This window comes from Empidonax traillii, unplaced genomic scaffold (genome assembly GCF_003031625.1).
Source record: "Empidonax traillii isolate 1590-97213 ecotype Southwest subspecies unplaced genomic scaffold, ASM303162v1 scaffold448:size1359114, whole genome shotgun sequence".
Lineage (NCBI taxonomy): Eukaryota > Metazoa > Chordata > Aves > Passeriformes > Tyrannidae > Empidonax > Empidonax traillii.
The window spans coordinates 472653-491789 of NW_020955641.1; the positions used below are offsets into that span (position 1 = coordinate 472653).

At 55.2% G+C, this 19137-nt stretch overlaps 1 protein-coding gene across 7 annotated transcripts in view; it reads right to left on the reverse strand.

Moving 5' to 3' along the window:
• The window catches only part of NOL4L (nucleolar protein 4 like), a 62439-nt gene that overhangs the window by 15551 nt on the left and 27751 nt on the right, over positions 1-19137 (reverse strand). For 3 of the 7 annotated variants that reach the window (XM_027895021.1, XM_027895023.1, XM_027895022.1), the window contains one exon: positions 4491-4632. In XM_027895021.1, coding sequence (XP_027750822.1) covers positions 4491-4632 — 142 coding nt within the window. Of the gene's footprint in view, positions 1-4490; positions 4633-5456; positions 5811-9834; positions 9901-10235; positions 10307-10707; positions 10763-19137 lie in introns of those variants that run through there. The other 4 variants (XM_027895027.1, XM_027895024.1, XM_027895026.1 and 1 more) reach the window with 4 other exon arrangements.

The window sequence follows — 19137 nt, forward strand, 5'->3', positions numbered from 1 at the left end:
CTGGCTGAGGAAAGCCCCAGCAGCAGAGGGGAACCGGGAGCTGCGCGACACCCAACGCCGCTGTGGTGAGTGACTCTGTTAGGGCACAGTCATCGCCCCACGGTCGGGTGACAGCTGTCAGAGGTGCAGCTGTGGGGCAGGACATCATGGCTGCCCTGGGGACAGAGCCTGGCTTTTGGTCAGCACTTGGCAAGAGGCTGGTCCTCCTTGGAAAGCGCTCTGCCAGGCCAGCAGCTCAGGGAAGCTGGTGATGTGCAGCACATCGCGGGTATCTCATCAAATAACATGGGTGTGACCCAGAGCTGCAGGACATGTGCCATACCAGGAGAGAGACTGCAGTGCTGGGGATGGCTCAGTGCTGTCCCTGCCATCCTAGGGCAGGGTGTCCAGAGGAGTGACAGGCCCTACCTGTCCCTGGGACAGTGTCCTGAAATAATGCTTGCCTGCATGTCCTTGAGGTCCCTCCTTGGAGCACTGCTGAGGGATGCCCCCAACACCCAGAAGCCTTCCCAACCAGCTGCCTCAAGGGATGCCCCTGAGAAGCGTGTGCCTTCACAGTTAAGTAGGTTAAGAAAGTCCTTTCTCCAAGGTCTGGATTAGCCACTGCTGCTCCGGGCAGAACGGGCTCAGCGGGGACGCTGCCAGTCAAGTGAGGACTGCACTTCGGGATCTCAGCCAAAGGGAATCTGTCCATCATGGTGCCAGTAACCAATCTCATGTCCCCCATACAGGGAAAGAACATCTTACACCCAGGAGCTTTCCCTGCTCTTCAGAAGCATGGGGCAGGACGGGCTGGGGAGCAGCAAGCCCTGTCTGTGGGCTGAGCACTGCACCTGGCAATGGAGCAGGAATGTAGGGCCAGGAACAAGGCAAGATGCATCCTATTAGAGGGCAAGACAGAGGATCTTCTCCATGAGTCCAAGCGCTTTGCCATGTCACACACCGGGATTTAGGGTCTGTCACCTGCTTTACTTTCCAGGGCACTGCACTTGCCAGCAAGTCACAGCAGCAGGATACCCCAGCACCTCTGTGGTGGGATACCCCACTGAGCCCACACACCAGGCCAAACTGGGAGGTTGTGGAAGCAGCCTTTGGAGACGGACACAGTTCAGCTCAAACCGCTGCACCCAGACAGGGCCGAGCACAGGGAGTGGGGATGGTGACAGGCACCGACAGTGGGACGGCGCAGCATTCAGGGTCCCTTTGCTCCCAGTGTGTGTGCTGGCTTCCCCAGATGTGTCCCTCCAGGATGTCCGGCACAATAGCTCCGCCGCAGCAGCGGAGCTCATGTTGATCTCGCTGTCGCTTTGGGCAGCCGCCGGCTTCCTGTGGGCACGTACGCTGTGAGCAACATCCGACTGGGAAGGGATGTTGCTGGGAGCTTCACGTTTTCCGTGCTGGGGCCCGCAGGATGAGTAACAAAGGAAAATGGAAGGAGCGAGTGTGTGCTGCTCAGAGCCGGCCGGTGTGTCCTACGTCCCACCGGCCCAGCGGCAACCCCGGCTCTGCTGCCAAAGCTCTCCTGACAGTGCCTGCTCTGCCCCCGACCCCCCAGAGTCTTCAGGTGTAATCTGCTCTCCCTGCAGTTCCGGGGCTGACACTGGTTGCAGCACGGGCCGAGGCTTCTGGGCACTGAGAGTAAAGAAGGTGCCGGCTTTTGCCCCAGCTCTTTTTTAGGTCTCTGAAGATTTAGCAGCTACCTGAGTGTCAAAGCATGGGATGACAATTCCCTGCTCTCCCACCTCTCCGGATTTCATACCACTCTGCTCTACGCCATAGGAGAGCACTTGCTACTCCCAGGCCTCAGAAGGACCTGGAGCTTGTGTTTAGGTCCTTTAAAAAAGAGTTTTTTCACGAGCGTGTCAGACGATACTGCTCTCCTACCAGGCAACTCCTCATTAAAACTTTATACTTTAGGAAGCCTTTCACAGAAGACACACTCCAAGCATCCCACCCATCAGACGGCAGCAGGCAGGAGCAATTTAGTAACTCAGAGGGTTTTCCTGAAGGAGGAGAGTACCCAATTCTGAACAAGCTTCCAACTGAAGGACACGGTGCGCAACCAGACCCCTCTGCAGCGCCAGGACACCTGGAGCTGAGCCCAGTCTGGTGTGGGGCTCACTGTGGCACCAGCTGGAGCTCTGCAGGGCTGCTGCAAAGCACAGTGGACAGCTGAGCGCAGGAGATGTGGACAAACTTCCAGCTTGGGAGTACTTGTGCTGCCCCAGTGTGAGCACCCTGCACAGGCACCTTGGCCACCTGGGCTCCAAGGAGCGTGCAAGCCCACGTGGGCTGGTTACTCACATTTTTTGCACAGCCTTACTAAGCTTGTGTGAACCCAGAAAACACATTAGCTTCCAAAATAAAAAGAGTTTTCATAGGTCAAGAGAAGACGAAACTGAAGAGCGGTCGACACTTTGATTCACGCACATTCCCTTCCCCACACCAGCAATTTGCTTTTCCTCTCAGGACATGCTCCTCTGCTCCATACTCCTTCTCTGCTCCGTGCTCCTCTCCTCTAACTACCCACTGCCTTCCAGGGTTGTTCCAGCTCCACTGTCCCTCCCCTTCCCAGTCTCACGCATGCTTCAGTCCTGAGTGGGAGCATTGATTTGGAAGAGGGACTGAAACGAGATGGCATTAGTCTGTGTTTAGAGTTCGGACACAGACCATGGACATTCACCACAGGTACAAAAACCACCTTTCAGTCCATAAAATGCCCCTAAAGTATGGCAGCCTGATGAAAATCCAAATCTCTAGCTTTTACTGAATGGGTTTTGTTCATAACCCTGGGCTTGGCTTGCTTACTTTTCAATTCCATCACTTCTGATCCACCAAGGTCTACGTGGTTCAGCCTCTGCCAGCACCTGGGACACTTGCATTCCTCACAGAAAGGGACTATTTGTGCTTTATTGCTCATCACTGAACCTTACAAAAGAAATTAAAGGAGCCAAGAAAAGCCCCAAAGAGGACACCTGCTTCTGAAGGAAAACCACAGGGCATGAAAAATTGGAAGCAATTCCTCAGAGGGCAGAGAGAGAGGAAGGATTTAGCTTTAGCTGGAACATCTTGATTTGCCTAAATACGTGAGTCCCTTATTAAATTACTGCCCTGCTGAATTACAGTGTTCAGCAAAGGGATCAAAACTGTGTCATTCCAGATTGTAAATGAGACTTGGGAATTCAGTGGTAAGTCACAAGACCAAGGTGTCCCAGTGGGAGAAAGGCAAAGTTCAGGGGGTACCGAGACACCCAGCCAGGCCGTGGGGATGAGAGGCCGTGGTCTCTGGGGCAGAGGCTGCAGCCTGGCCCTGAAGAGTCAAAAGCTGTTGATGGGAGCAGCTGTGTCACCGCCAAAATGCCCTTCCTCCTGCTGTGGCACAGCCCCACTGGGGGCCCTGGGCAAGCAGAAGTGCCCCTGCCCATCCCACTGCGGGGACGCGGTGCCGCGCAGGCAGGTTTCACATCCTCACCAAGGCTGCCCCCAGCGCTGGGGCTGCTTGGAGAAAACCAGCAGTTTCCCAAAACTGCAGATTTACAGTGGAAACTGAAGTGCCACAATGCACTGAAGAGAGCAGCGTCCCTGCTGTCCCTGCCACTGGCCACACAACCAGCTAAGAGCCACCCCATGGAGACCTGCCAGCACAAAAGCCCTTTCTTTCCTCTGGGGTGGGTTTCCAGTCCCCCTTTCTTAAAGCAGCACTGACCCAGCCTGGGCTGTCCCTCGGTCCCTCTGCTCCCTTCCTGCTCTCCCAGCAGCAGCCAGGCTGGGGACAATGAGGGATTCAACCTCCTGAGCAAAAGCCATAACAGTCCAACCACCGAATCCTCCCAAGCATCACAGAGATGAACTCTGACCCCAACTTGTACTTCTACCACTTATTTACTTGCTCTTTTATTTTCAACTTGCACGTTTCACAGACGCAACACACCACCTCTCTTCACCAAACTCTTCCTCCCACCCAGCCCACGTGTGCTGCCTTCAGCCCTTCCAACCAGAGGAGACACCCACAATCGCCCCTTGCACCACTACTGTCAGGTGTTGCAGATTATTCACAATTTCTTGCCTGGGGGATCCAAGACCTGTTGAAGATGCAGCTTTTCAAGCACAGAAAGCTGTGACCTGTGCTGCGAAGCCTTGGCATCCTCTGTGCATTCAGAACTGAAAGGGTTCTCCTCATCACCTGGTGAGAGGACTTGGAGAGCTAAAACCCAGTGCCTTAGGAGGGGGTTTGGTGATCTCTTTCTGGAGGAGCTGGGAGACAGGTCTGGGCACAAGGACCATCAGTTCTGAGCCGGACAGAGCCCTGGCTGAGCAGGAACCCAGAGGCTAAATGGGAAGGACTGGGAGCTGCTTCAAAGCCTGAGCTGATATGAAATCCATCCCACAGGTGGGACACTTGATCAGAAAGGACTGGTTAATGTTTAATAAGTCACAAAAACATCCTGTGGCAGAGGCGCGGAGCGCTTCCCGCCCACCGGGGCACTCACCGTCCTCGTGGCCGTGCAGGTTCTGCGGGCTGCGCATGCTCTCGTCCTGGCTGGGGCTCAGGCTGGAGTTCAGGTGCTGGTCAGCTGAGATCCATGTGGAGTCGTTCATATCAAAGTCCTCGCTGCTCACCGACGTCTCATCCTGGAGACAAGCAGGAAAGGGTTAACTCATTGAGCTATTTCCTTTCCTCCTTTCTCTGGCTTTATAAAATCTCCTCAGCACACTCCTTCCTAAAAACAATTCCTTGGGCAGCTCCTGTCCCCTGAGAAGGCTTGCTGGCCCCAAGGCCACGGCGAGCGGCCCTTCCCTGAGCTGCCCTTCCCTGCGCAGGGCGAGGTGGCTGCCCCAGCAGGGACCAGGGCTCTGCTTCCTGCCTGAAGACTTGCCTGAGCAATGGCACTGTCTCTAATTGAGGACAATTAGAAAGAGCTCACATCCTGTAGGAGCGGATGGCTGAGCCCTGGAGTTTACCCTTTAATCTCCATCCACCCCAGCGTGCTCCTGGTGAGGCAGTGGCGCGGAGGAGCTGAGGACGGGCGAGAAACGGCTCCATAAAACACCTCATACTTTTTTGAGATCAAATAATCTGCTGAAAAGAGGAATCACTGGGGGACAGGCAGCAGCAGGAGTGGTTGCTGTGGCAGTCCTGGACACAGGTAAGGATCCCCATAGACCTGCACTGCCTGATGATGCGGAGGAGGTTCCTGGAGCCCAGTCCCAAGGGGCTGCTCCTCCAGCCTTCTCTGGAAGGGTACTGCCTCTGTAGCCTGACCAAAAACGACAGCACACACCTTGGGAAGGGGCTGGGGGAGTGAAGTCTCCCCTGAGGCAAGGAACACTCCAGCTCAGGCCAGGGGACCCCAGCCAGCTGCCTGCCCCCCAGCGAGGGCATAGACGACATTCCTCTCTCCCACTCCTGCAGCTGAAAGGACATTTTCTCTCTCCCTCTCTCCCTTCTCACTAACCTTTACAGTACTTCAAGACACAGCCCTTGGATCGCTTCCAGCACCGGAAAGGTCAGCCACAGGATTTCAAAACCATCATCATAAAGGCAGCACTGAGATCCTGAATGAGAGGAGGGGCTGCGGGACCTCCCCGGGCTGAACTCTCCCAACACGCAGCTTGGGAGGAAGCAGATACGTTTTCCCGTATGGACATGGTCCTGCTGGTGATCCCTTTATCTGCCTTCCTCTCCCTGCTCCCCTCCCAAAGCCAGGGGCACAGCCCACATCCAGAGCCCTGGGGCGCAGGGGAACACCGAAAATGTTTCCAGCACCGCTTTCAACTCCGCTTTCCTTTGATTGAAACATTTCAAAGGCTTGTAAACTCTCTGCTCTTATTTTTTTTTTCCCTCCCCCTTGGTCCTGAGATAAAATACAATCCCCGCTCCCTTTCCGTGTAAGCAGCAATTGGCAGCACCCCTCCAACCTACGCCTGTGCCTCATAAAAACAGCCCTGTCTGGCCGCCGCTGGCTGATAGTTTTTATTGTGAACAAACAAATGTCTTTAGAGACAGGTTTGCGCTTTTCCTCCCAGCTCCTTGTCCCTGCAGACACATCTGCTGGCTCAGGGCTCGCGCCGCCCCCAGCCCGCTCCCTCCATGTGCCTCCCGGGGAGTTTCCTGGAATTTACGGCTTGTGAAACCCTGCACGCACCAAGGGACGGGGGACCGAGGGACGGATGGACAGAGCTCAGCAGCCCCAAGCATGCCTGCCGTGGGGACACTCTGACCCCAGACCTGCCAGTGCCCCCGTGCAGCCCCCTGTGCCCAGGTGAAGCCGAGCAGGAGGGCAGGAGGCTGGGACGGGTATGGTGTCCCTGGCTCAGCACAGCTCCACTGCCACACCAGCCACAAAGCAATCCCACCTCTCCAGAAACTCCATCTTGTACGTACAGGAACAGAACTGGAAAGGTCTCCCTGTTGCAAACTATAAATAGTCTCTTTATTGTAAGCATTTGCAGGGAGGCAGCCACCCTAATATCTGGCCTTCTTCACAAGGCTTACTCAAGATTACTGTCAGGCTTAAGAGACAAATGCAAATGCCAAGGTCCTTGCTGCCCACAGTCTCTCACCTGTCCGGTGAGGAGGAGGAGCCCTGGGAGTGACCTGAGATGTTTTCGGGTGGTTCAGGCTCAGCTGCAGAGGACACCCAGCCACAGCACCCAAACCACAGCCCGGGAAGCATCAGACTCTCTGTGCACTCACACACGGGGGAAAAGCAGCGACACGAAGGATGCCTCGCATGCACATGTAATGCAAAGTGCTTTATAAATGTGTACAATTCTCTCAAGGCTCAATAACATTCGCCTATTATTAGAAATACTCCGGCTATCAAACCAGAAACTGATAAGCTACAAATGACTCAAGTTAAACAAGGCTGTCACACCAGTCCAGGATCCAGACACCAACAGAAAGTCACCCTCTGCTTTCCACCAGAGCTTTCTGCTTTCCAGCACTAACACCCTTGGCCAAAACGCCAACAGCACAAACTTCCCAGCATCACACAGCTCTCACAACACAGCCCATCCCAAGGGAATGCAAAGTCAATGGTGCAGGTGGTAGCAGGTGAACCCTTCACGGCAGCAGGAAATGACCAAAGCCAGCAGTGGGAACTGCCGAGAGAACGTCCACTGCCTGCTGGCTTGGAGCAGACCCCCTGCTCTGCCCACACCACCCCAGGAGCTGCTCACACCTTTGTGCCTCCTCCTTGAGAAAGAGAAAGGCCTTGACCTTGAGCGTGGCTGTGTCCTCCCCTGTCACCCCAGCTCTGGCATCCCCCACTGCCCCTCTGCTGCATCCCTCGCTGCTTGTTGGAACACCAGAGGCCACCAGCAAGCTCCCTCTTTGGGACACCCCTCAGAGACCAAAGGCTGAGCATTGTGACCTCCTAGTGCTGCCTGCCAACTGCTGGCACTGCCTCCTCACATACCAGGGACAATCCCAGGGAGGGAGGCCCTGGCAGCAGCACCCAGAGCACTGGCTGCCCAGCCACAGCCCAGGAGCAGCCCTGTGTCAGTGGGCTGGAAAGGGGGGACAGCAGCACAACACAGCACAGCGCAGCACACATCCAGCCTCAAATCCATCAGGATCAAAATTTCTGGCTGAGTGGGAGCTCTGAATCTCCCTGGATGTCAGTAATCTGGCTGAAGGCTGAGCCTCACCCAGCCAAACAAGGAACCGCTTCTCAACAGCAGCAACAGCCACGACTCGGAGCAATACGGTAAATCTAATCTACCCTTCCACCCTCTTTTGGCTTGCAAGTCAGGCAGCTCATTCTTTTTCCTCTCTGGGTTCTCAGGAGAATTCTCTCTGCTAATTTCTTCTTTCCTGTAAACAAACTTCAAATGAAACTTTCATTAGAAAACAGAATGCAATCCATTAGAAGTGCCTGTCTTAGGACCTGCCGCCTTTTCCCCAGTTCCACACCACTCGTGGCACAGATGGAAGTGCCAGTGGCGCCCCAAGCAGCCAGCCCAGAGCCAAACGCCGAAACCCAGCACTGCTGCTGCTGCCCTCCTCCTTCCTGCCTTTCCCAGCTCTCTGGAGAGATCTCCTCACCCCGCAGTAAAGTCCCATCGCTTTGTTTCCAGTGTTCGAGGGACTGAGCGATCAAGGGTCAGGCAGTGTGCGTGCAGCTCCTCTCTGCAAGGGGAAGTCGGATCCTGCTGCTGCACTCACAGGGCACACCCAAACATCGGAGCAGGGCTCCCGGCACCGTGCAGGATTTGGAAAACAAAATCCTCGCTCCGCTGCTTATCTACAGTCCAACATCCACAGCTGCTCTGCAGACACTTGCAGCCAATACTTTCTACCCAGCAGACACTCACATGTGTAGGGCTCACACTCCACATTTCTGTCCCACTTTCCATTCACGATCTTCGAGCACCACGCCTGCACGCGTCCGCTGAGCCTCCCAACTCCGCTCTGAGTTAGAAAACTATTCTTCCTATTATAGAGCTGGAAACTCCGGGTACTGACAGCCTGGCTGGTCCAAGAACACAGCGGTTCGCTGGCAGATCCAGGAACCCAATCAAGCCCTCCGGACTGCAAGGCTCTAATTGTTAGACAATGTTTCTTCACCAGCACTCTCCTTCCTGGAGAACAACCTCCCATAGTACGGGCTGGAGCAGGGCAGGGGGGGAAGCTACTCTTATAACCTCGTAAATATATGCAAGACTATCGGTAACCTGCTTATTTTACAGCCAGGCTCAGTTTCTCGGGGACTGCCTTGCAAGCCTCTCTCCCATCATTTACATGCTGTGCCTCACGTTTAATATTCCAAGCTCCGAGTCTCAGGACGGTTTATTTTCTCACTTTGAGTCCTTTTATTTTAAAACTCATCCTTTCACGCCACAGCCCACTATCCTGATGGGACTTCCTTCCATGGAGCAGGAACTAAGGCTGTGCGCTGTGCAACCTCCTCAGCACACAGCCACGCTCAGCTTCCCACCAGAACCAGCCGTGTTTTTAGAGTCAACAAAAGGCAACGCGTGACTGCCAGCCCCCGGAGCTGCTCCACTGCCATGCTGGTGCCATGCACAACCTGCCCGGCACGGGCAGCCCCCAGGTCTGCTAAACCTGGCCAGGGAAGAGCACCTCGTGCCATGACCCACGGCAGCAGCAGCAGCAGCGGCGCACGGGGACGAGCTCTCTGAGGAAGGCAGCCTCATCTTCGTCTCAGCCACTGTTTAAACCCAGCCCTCTGAGCATGCCAAGAAGGTATTGAACCAGATTTGACCCTAACTTAACCAGTTCAGCGCAGAGAAAGGCTTACTAATGGAAGATAAAACACTCCAGGTCAAAGATTGATACTGCAGCCACAAATGCTGTGGTGGTCATTGCTTCAAAGACCCGGGAAGCCTCACAGCACACGGGTGTACGCGGGCTGTGGCGGCGGTGAGCTGTGACTGTGCTGCCTACTCGTGTGTGCAATTCCCACACCAAAGAGAACATCCCTGGCGCTCTTTGTCAGGTCACTTACGTTCTTATTTACTGCTATTTCTGCTGATTTCTACGGGACCAGGAAAAACCCGAGTATTCATTTAGCCCCCGAAAATCGGCAAAAAGAGTTAATTTTTCAAAGGCAAACGGCAAATGGAAGAGGAAGGGAGGCTCATCCCTTCCTCCCCCTCCCCCTTCTCTAGGAGCTCTTCTTCTGGGAACCCCCCCGAGCATTCCCACCACCCCGAGCTGCCAGGGCGGGGGGCGGCCCCGCAGCCCCTTCCCGCAGCCGCTGCCCCGCTCCTGCTGTTCAGCGGGGAGGTGCTGAACGCGGGGCAGGGGGGACAGGGCTGCAGGACTCCCTCCACCACCCCGGAGACCCGCACCCGCCTCCCCCGCACCTGAACTTGCTCCCAGGCGTTTGCTTTTCCACGCGAGGCGGGGACGGTGCCTGATACCGCGCGGTGTGAAAGGGTACTTTGCTCTTCCCCCAGCACCGGGAAGCGGGTGTCGGGGGGTTGGGGGGACGGACCCGGCTTTGGAGGCGAGGGCAGCGCTGCGGGCTGAGGGGGTCCCTGTGTCCTCCCCCCTCCCCGGCGGCCACGGGACCCGGCGTTTCCCCGGTGGGACGAGGTTCCCGCGTGTGTCCCCGCAGCAGCGAGATGCCGAGAGCCGGGCGAGCGTCCCCGTCCCCGTCCCGCCCCCCGCCCGCAGGTAAATAGATACACCCGCGATGGAGCCCTGCCCGCGCGTGTGCGGGGCTCAGCGTGCGGCGAGGATTGACACGTAAGTAGGGCTTTACCTCCAGGGAGGCGGCTATTTCCAGCACAATCCCCGCCCGGGGCCGGGGCCGGTGATGGCGGCGCGGGGCCGGTGCCCGGGGGGATGGCTGGGGCCGGTGCCCGGGGATAGCCGGGGACGGAGCGCTCCCGCCGCCGCCTCCTCCCACTTTCTTCGGCGCTTTTGTGCTCTTCCGGGCGCGGGGGAGCCGCGCCGGGCGCGGGGAAGGACGCGCCGCCCTCCCCCCCCCGCCGCCGGCCAGCCGGGCGGGCGACCCGCAACTTCCCGGGGCCGCGGGGCGGCCGCTCCCCCCGGAGTTGGGGCCGGGCCCCGCGGCCGCCGCGCCCCCCCCGCCCCGCCCCGCCCCGCCCGCCGGTGCCCCCCCCCCCCCGCCCTCCGCCCCGCAGCGCCGCGGCCGCGTGGAGCCCCCGCGCATCCCCCCCCGCCCAACGCCCCGGGGCCGGTACCGGAGCCCCCCGCGGGCGGGCGCCTACCTGGAGCGGAGCCCGGGGCCTGCCGGCCTGCGCCAGCCCGGCGGCGCGGCGGGGAGCGCGGGGCGGAGGGACGGAGGGACGGAGGGAGGGGGCCCGGGCTGGCGGCGCTCCGGAGAGGCTGACAGCCAGCTGCTGCCCGGGGAGAGGGGCCGGCGCTGCGGAGCGCGTCACTCCCGGCTCCCGGGGGGGGCCGGGGAGGCGGAGGGGGGCGAGCGGGGCCCGGCCGCGGGCGGAGGGGGCGGGGGCGGCGGGGGAAGGGGAGCGGGGCCGCGGGGGGCGGGCGCACCGGGCCGGGCGCGGCGGGGGGCGCGGAGCCGCGCCTGGAAGAGCACATTGTGGAGGGGCCGGGAGGGCCCTTCCCCGGGAGGAGACAATGTCCAGGGCCGGGCGCCTGCTGGAGAGCGCGAGAATGCGCGGCCGGGGCACGGTATGGATCGGCACGGCACGGGGGGGGCCGCAACCCGCCCGAGCATCCTCCGCTCCGCACCGCCCGGGGGGCTGCAGCCCATCCGGGGACCCTCCGCTCGGCACAGCATTGGGGGGCTGCCGCCCTGCCCGGCACGGCCCGGGCACCCACAGCTCGCCCGGCTCGGCACAGCACCGGGAGCTCCGTCCCGGGGGCTGCCCGTGCGCGGGGGCGAGTGCCGGGCCCTCGCAGTGAGCCCCGGGCGCGGTGGGTCCCCGCAGCCCCTTCCCCGCGCGGTGGGTGCCGCGGTGCCGGGCCCCGCGCTGCCGCCGCTGCCGAATCCTTTTGTTCCCGATGATTCTCCCTCGTTCCGCGGGAGAAGGAGGACCCCGCGCTGCCGGCAACATCATCACCCACCCGCCGCAGCCTCCGAACGCTGGAGCTGGCTGTTGGGAAACCAGCGGCTTGCCCTGCACACCTCTGGGCAGAGCACCGGCTGGAAGGTGGCCAGGAGGATGGGGATGCTGCACCCCAGCATCCCCGAGGCTGGTACCTGCTGACAGGCTGGGCCCTGAGGGCAGCGGGTCAGTGGCTGATCCAGTATGGGATCACCATGATGGGGTTGGTGATCCCCATCCTGGTGATGGGCACCAGTATCACAGCATCCCCCTTCTCAGTCCACCTCATGTTTCGCTATTTAATGGTTACAAAGGAAATTTTTATGGAATAAACCAAGTGTAGCGGTTCCGCGTGGAGCCTGCAGTAGGCCAGTGCCAGAAATGGTGCCAGAGCCAGGATAGGAACTGCCAGGTTTGGGGTTTATGGTTTGTTAGTGTGGATGGCCAATTATGATGTTATCTATTCCAGCATTAACCACCTCACTGCCAGGGAAGGCACACAAGAGAGAAGGGCAGCTCAGGAAGATCCAGAGGTGAAAATGGGCATCACTCAGCGCCACATTTCCATCTCCTCCAGGCTGATCCATGGAACCAGAGGCTGAAGGGAGAGCAGAGCCCTGGGGACATTCTGCAGGAAGCGGGTGGCCGGGAGGGCAGCAGGCTGTGAGCCCCCAGGGCCTGTTCAGGGCTCCTTTCCCACTCCATGGCTGCTGCTCCTCCCTGAAGCTAAAATAAAATCCTGACCATTTAAGGTGAACAGGAGCCTTGCCGAGGACCTCAGCGGAGCGGGCTTTAACCCCTTCCCATTGCTGGGCTTTGTTTACTCCTTGTGCTTCCTTCAGCTTCGGGCTAGATCGGCTTAAAGCCATTTGGGAGAGCACATCCCACGGGATTGAAGCGCCTGCCCCTCCATTTGGAGAGCTCACACAGGGGACACAAACCGGCCAGGATGCGAGTTTGAAGCACAGTCACTATTCCGTGCTGCCTCACCATGTGGACACTCTTATTTTATACTAAGTGCCTTTGTGTGGGTTAGCTTAATCCACTTTGGAAATGGATTAACCTAAATTTCACATCGGCAAACTTAGTGCGGAACAGCATCCACACAGGCAGCGAGGGAGGAAGAGCCATTCAGCAAGAGCTGCTGGGCAGGAGCTTTTCCCTGTGCAGGGGAGGGGTCCTGACCCCAAGGGGGGGGTCACCGCTGTTACAAGTGGGGTCATGAGCCCGACAGCAATGCAATTGTTTGTGCCAGTGTGCGAGGTCACGAGGCTGGCAAAGTGGGGCTCACCGGCGGAAGAGGGGCTGCCTCCAGGAACAGCCAGGGAAGCAGCTCTGGGAAAGGGCATGCCAAGCACCTTCCTGGTGGGGATTTTTTGGATTCAAATTGTCTAGGGGGAAATAACTGGCAATTAGGTATGGAATTGGTAATAATAATTTATCGAGTTGTCAGGAACAGGGGTAAGTGCCTTATGAGATTACATCTTAAAAAACACAGGCCATAATAAACCAGTGCTGCTGTTATTATATATATAATATACATCAAATATATTATTTATAAGTCGCTTCCTTTCCTCTCTCCTCACAATATGTTCACTACCTCTGGGCCCTGCAAGCCCCTTCACATGGACACAGATCTGCCCGTGCAGAGAACGTGGGGCTCCCTGTCTGTCTGTGCTGGTCCAGCCAGGATCCCACAGATTGCCACCAGAGCCGAGCTGCAGGTCCTGGGAAGAGCCACATCCTGCCTAAGAGCACCCACACCACACAGCCTGCCTGAGCACCAGGCAGTGATGCTTCCAAGGGCATCGCTAACGATGCCCTGACCTCATCCGCTGTCATTTTCTAAGGCAAGGCTCCACAAGAATACCAGGGCTGCTGTCAAACCCAGGAATAAACGACATTTAAGGCACTGCAGGAGCTTAATTGAATGGTTGTGGTGCTGTGGAGTGTGGGCACAGGGATCTAGTGGTGGGAGCAGGGACTGCAGGGTCTGGCCATCACGCCAGAGGAGTCACTGACTCATGGGCGACCTTGTGCGAGTCACTTGATGTTCTTGTGCCTCTGAAAAGTAGGTTAAATAACAAACGGGACCTCTTGCACTGGGTCCTCTGTGACCATCAAACCCTGCTGAGGAATAAGCAGTAAAATGCAAATCTCTCCGGGGCAAGGCCAGTCAGGAAAGGGGGGCAGGAGGGACCAAAGGAGGGCCCAGAGCATGGCATGAGGGGGAGACACAGCTTTTATCCACACTGAATTTAAATTATTTGCCATCCAAAGCAGAGCCAGGGAAAAAAAAAAAAAAAAAAAGGAGAGTAAAGATTTGGGAAACTTTTGTTATAAACCAGATTTGGTGTAGGCTGAGGGCTGTGTTCTCACTTCACCCTGGTCCCTCCTTCCTTAGAAGCAGCAGTAGTTAGCACCTGGCATGTGCATGAATAAAAGGGGTTTTTTTTTCTCCCAGGAGCCAAGACAAGAGAAGAAAAGGAAATACCACTCCATACATCACAGGGTACACCAGTCACTGCCAAAAAAAAAGGAGCAGGAAAGGAGTTGTTTCTGTGGGCGGGATTTTCTTCCTCTGGAGGACAGGGAATGGGTGTTAGAAGAGATAGGTCCATGGCGGTTAAATATCCTCCAACATTCCTTTCTACAGCCCAAATCCACAGCTCTGGCTGCAATGTCTGCATTGCTCTATATACTGAGGACGACCTTCACAGGTTAATTCTGATTTGGGGGGCCAGGAGATGAATCAATATAAACAGAACCACCGCTAACCCCATTTCTGGCCATTCTCAAGCCATGCCACGTGATGCATAACCCATCTTTGTGAGCAAAACTGACTCCTCAGTGATACACCCGCACCCTTTGCACACACCTGGCCCCTGATGCGGGTCTGAGGGGTCTGTGCAGGCAGGCAAGGTGCAAACCTGGCCACACAGGTTTAACAGCAGCAGAAACAAAAGCAAGCACACAATTCAAGGTTAAAAAGCTGAACCACACAGCTTCATCTTCCGTAATAACGGAAATCATTAATAACAGTTTGCGCTCTCGAAGTAGTTGCCATCCGAGCTCTTGAAGAGCTTTATTAGTGAGCGAGACCTCAGAAGTCTCTCTAAGGTATTATTCCCTTTTTAAAGGGAGAAGGCAATTAAGAAACAGCCATTTGTGTGACTTGATCAAAGTCACTGTACAGCACGTCAGCACCTGAGCTTGGAGACGATGCAGAACAGCCCACTGTGCACAGCTTTCCACAGGTACAGGACAGATCTAACTGGATTCATGGGACTACTCCAGGGATGTTGGAATAGTGCTTTCATCACCCTGAGCTAGACATCTTTACTTTTCCCGCTGGGAATGTTTTCCAGCCCCACTCTACAGGCTCTGAACCAAAACCTTGTTCTACTGGGAACAGCTGCCTTTGATCCTTGTTAACACACAGGGAACGGGACGCAGCTCTCCTTACCAAGCAGGGGATGTAGTGGGAAGAAATAAGGAATTAAAGACACATAGTGGGGATTCTGGCCCTACTTATTTAGTGTCTCCAGACACAGGCTCAAGCAGCTCGGCTCTAGAAGGCTTCTCAGACCAGGTAACAGGCACCAGGATAGGTGTGCATGGTGGAGGGTGACCAGTCCCAGTTCCCCAGGGGTGGGGATCAGTCCTGGCACAGAGGAGTCTTGCTGCAACCAAGAGATCCACCAAGAGCCAGGGAAACTTCTAAACATCCTCCAGCCACTTCTCCAGGACCTTAGCTGAGCTGCACAACATCACAGGGAAGTGAAGAGAGATCAGCTCTCATGGGGGAAGGGATCAGCTTCTCCCCATCAGTGCACAGCTACCAGCAAGGAGAACAGATTGGAGCCACTGCGTGCAATAACTAAATACACCTGAGCAGTTCAAATTGTGCCCAGCACCACTGGAATCAGGCAGTGCCACCTCCTTTCTTACAGAAAACAACATGATTAGCCCCAAAAGTACAAAGAGTCAGAGCCTTCATCACACGTCCTTTGAAGACAAGAGCTGCGGTGGCAGGACGGACCCCAGCTGGTCTCACACTGTTTGCTCGCCGTGCACGTCACACTGAACAAACACAGAGCTCACCTGGAACAGTGGGAAAAGTATTGACAGATCCACACGGTGGGTCTGGGAAATGAAAGCTCCCAAGATTTCACTAGCTGGGAACATCAGAGTTAATCCCAGTAACAAAGATGAGCTGCCCTTCGTTGAAAGCGACCCATTCACACCAGTCTGAACCCAGGCTAAATGGGCTGGTCATCTGACCTCCTGCATCTCATGAGCCGTCAGGCCAAGGACGAAAGTTTTGCTAAACCATCTTTGCCAGTAAAAAAAGACTGGTTGTGACAGCTGGACCTGGCTTTGCCTGGACTAACTGTGTCCTTTAGGGCAGAACTGAAGTTTCCCAGGCAAAGCCGGCTCCCGGCGGCAGAAGCTCCGTCCCCACTAGAGGGCTGTGCTGCCGAGCCCGTCGAGCAGCGATGAAATCAGTTTCTAACTCGGTGCCTCCTTGTGCCTACGGCCAGTGGTCCCTTCTGTGCGTAAGGGTTCATTTAGGGAACTCCTCTAGTGCTCCAAACCGTCTTAAAAATTAACATCAGGAAACAAAGATCTTCCCAAGCCAAGACAAAGCCTCCTGAACGAGAGCTATCTTGTCAGGTTGATTTAGAGGTATTTATTCACAGAGATGTTTAACACCCTCTTTAATGGGCTGGGAAGTACCTTATCATCCTCATGTGATGCAAACACATCATCCCACTTCCTTCCAAGTACTGGCTGCATGCTTCTGCCTTCCTCACCTCTGTGAACACACACAGCATTTCTTCAGGATGCCTTCATGAAACACTCAGACAGCTAAACCCAGGTCCCAGAGCTCACCCAGCAGCTGCCAGCTCTGTCAGATTTGCTCCTGGGCTCTGGACTGTGTGAAATGAGAAGCCTGCAACTCTTACTAGTGAACTGACAGATTGAAAACGAATGCCCTCGTCTTAAAGTGCAGGCTCCCCTCCCCGCCTTCTGCACCCCCAGGATTATCTGGAGATGGCTCCAAAGCAGGAAGCAAGTGAGCTGCCAGGGGAAGATGCATCTCAGCTGCTCTCAGAGCCTCTGGGACACTGAAGTGAGCAAGTACAGTAATGGGTGGACCAGAGGAGAGTGTAAGAAGGAAGACTTCACATTGCCAACCAGCCTCTGATCACGAGGCTCCGTGAGCTCCCGAATCCTGCAAAGGCTTGATCCTCACCAGCACCAGCCAAAGCCAACTCCGGGTACATCAGCGGGATTTGAACCCCTGCACCCCCCTCCCAGGATCACCCCACTGTCTGGGTTAAAACATTGCTCGAAATTGTGTTCTGAAAACCACTTCACATCCACGCACCATCACACACTCCAGGCTTACAGGGAATTTACTGGATGGATGGAGTGTGTGACGGTGCAGGACAAGGCTCTGTCCCTCTCAGACACTTACAAGTCAGTGCAGCAAAGCCATAGCAACAAGAAAAACGCTCCTCTTATTTCCCATCCAAGAGCAGCTTCCTGCCATTCACTGATTGCGTGACCTTCTGCCAGCAGCCGCTGAAGCAATCTTTGAAAACGTTTCAGTATCATTTAAACCCGGTTACTCGGCCCTGGACTGTGTCTGCCAAGGTAACAGCAACAGCTCCAGAGCAGAGAGAGAGAGCCTGGCATGTCAGTGCTCTCATTTTGTTCTCTCAGAATCTTTCTATTCCACCAGTAACCAGTGGAAATCCTGCCCAACAGTGCGGCGTGAAAAATAAATCCGAGGCTGGGGTTGAGTAACACAGGAAAGGTTGTCTGGAAAATGACTGCAATGGAATAGCCAATCATTTAAAAATGCTAATATTTAGCATTTGAAAATGAGGTGGAAGGATCATTATAGATAAATATCAATTATCTTCTTTTCATTCCTTTTTGCTGCTAGATTGGGAAGGTCAGCAGTTCAGAAGTGCTTTAATGCCTCGGCAGACACCCTGAAATGGGGCTAATTCAGCACTCTGGGAAGAGTAAGGGGCCTGATTTTTCTCACATGTGAGAGCTGGTACGCAATGGGGATGAAGGAAGAATCCCACCCCAGGAGCTCCTGCATGTCCCAGTGAACCCAGTATAAGCAACTTGGGTCACTGTTGTTTTCCACCACGACAGAACAGATGCTCTGACTCCAAGAAATATACAGGAATACATTCTGCGGGAACTCTTCATTTTGTGAGCAACCACAAGAGCTTCTTTTCTGACAGTTTTTTGTCCCTAAGCAGAGATAAAATGCATTCTCTAAGGTTCTGGCTGTGCTTCCTTCTGGAGACACTGGTGCCCTAATACCGATGTGCTTAGCAGCACTAATAGATTGCACTTACATGCACACACTGTTTTTCCTGAATAATGAAGTTAAAAGGCCACTTTGGCATAAATTCATTCATTGTTACCCCAAGTGAAGCAAGTTCCTCCTGGTGCTGCTGCATACAAATAATTGCTTTTGGCCAGAGCCAAGTGAAACACGAGTCCGTTGCCTAATTTATTTCTATTATCACCATCAAATGTTAGTGAGTTGCACAGTGGCATCACTCAAGCTGCTGCCACGCAGAGAATATTTGTGTAGTGCAAACTTTAAAAGCAGGTTGAATTTTCTGCCTGTTTTGCATTTGTAGAAAAGTCAGGGTTTTTTCCTATCATCTTTAGAAGGGTTTTGTAGTTGGCACACACCTGGAACCCCAAAAGCTGCAACTTCTAAACTCTGCAACCCTAACCCTGGGGAAGGGTGAGCAGCAGCCTGTGTTGCACAGCCCATGTCTCACAGCCCATGCTCCACACAGTCCATGCTCCACACAGACTGCCAGGATCCTCCAGCAAAAAAAAAAAAGGATGGCATAAAAATATCAAGGGAATGCTTGTGGAGGGAACTTAACCTTGGTATTGGCACTATTACACACATTTTCTTCACATTCCCTCGGTGTTAGCAGATTCAGGTCCAGCCACGGCTGCCTCAGGAGCGTGGCACTTGTTTTTCACTCAAGTTGCACCAGGGGAGGTTTAGGTTGGATATTAGAAAAAGTTTTCTCACCAAAAGGCTGTCCAGGGTAGTCATGGTGGAGTCACCATTCCTGGAGGGATTTAAAAGACACTAGATGTGGCACCTGGGGACAGGGTTTAGTTGTGGGCTTGGCAGTGCTGGGTAAAGAGTTGGAACTGATGATCTTAGAGATCTTTTCAACCTAAATGAGTCTATGATTCCCCAGGGGAATCCAGGGAGTGTCCCATACTGGAATGGACAGCACTCAAGTCCTGCTGGGTTTTCCCCAGCGGGTCCAACCACTTGCATCCTCTCCAGACTGTCATCATGATGGGAAGCGTTAACGCTTCAGAAATCTGAGCAGTAGGACTGATCTTTTTTATTATTTTGCTCACAGGAATCAGTTTCAGTAACAGGAATCAGTTTCAGTAACACACTGAATGGCAAATTTTACTTCTTCCAAGCAGGCTTTTTCCCCTGGCTGCTACGGCTTGAAAAGCTTCGAAAGCTGCGTTGCAACGCACCAACAGGAGCGCAGGAGAAGGGAAACTTTAGAGGTAGGGAATAACATCAAACCATTTGAT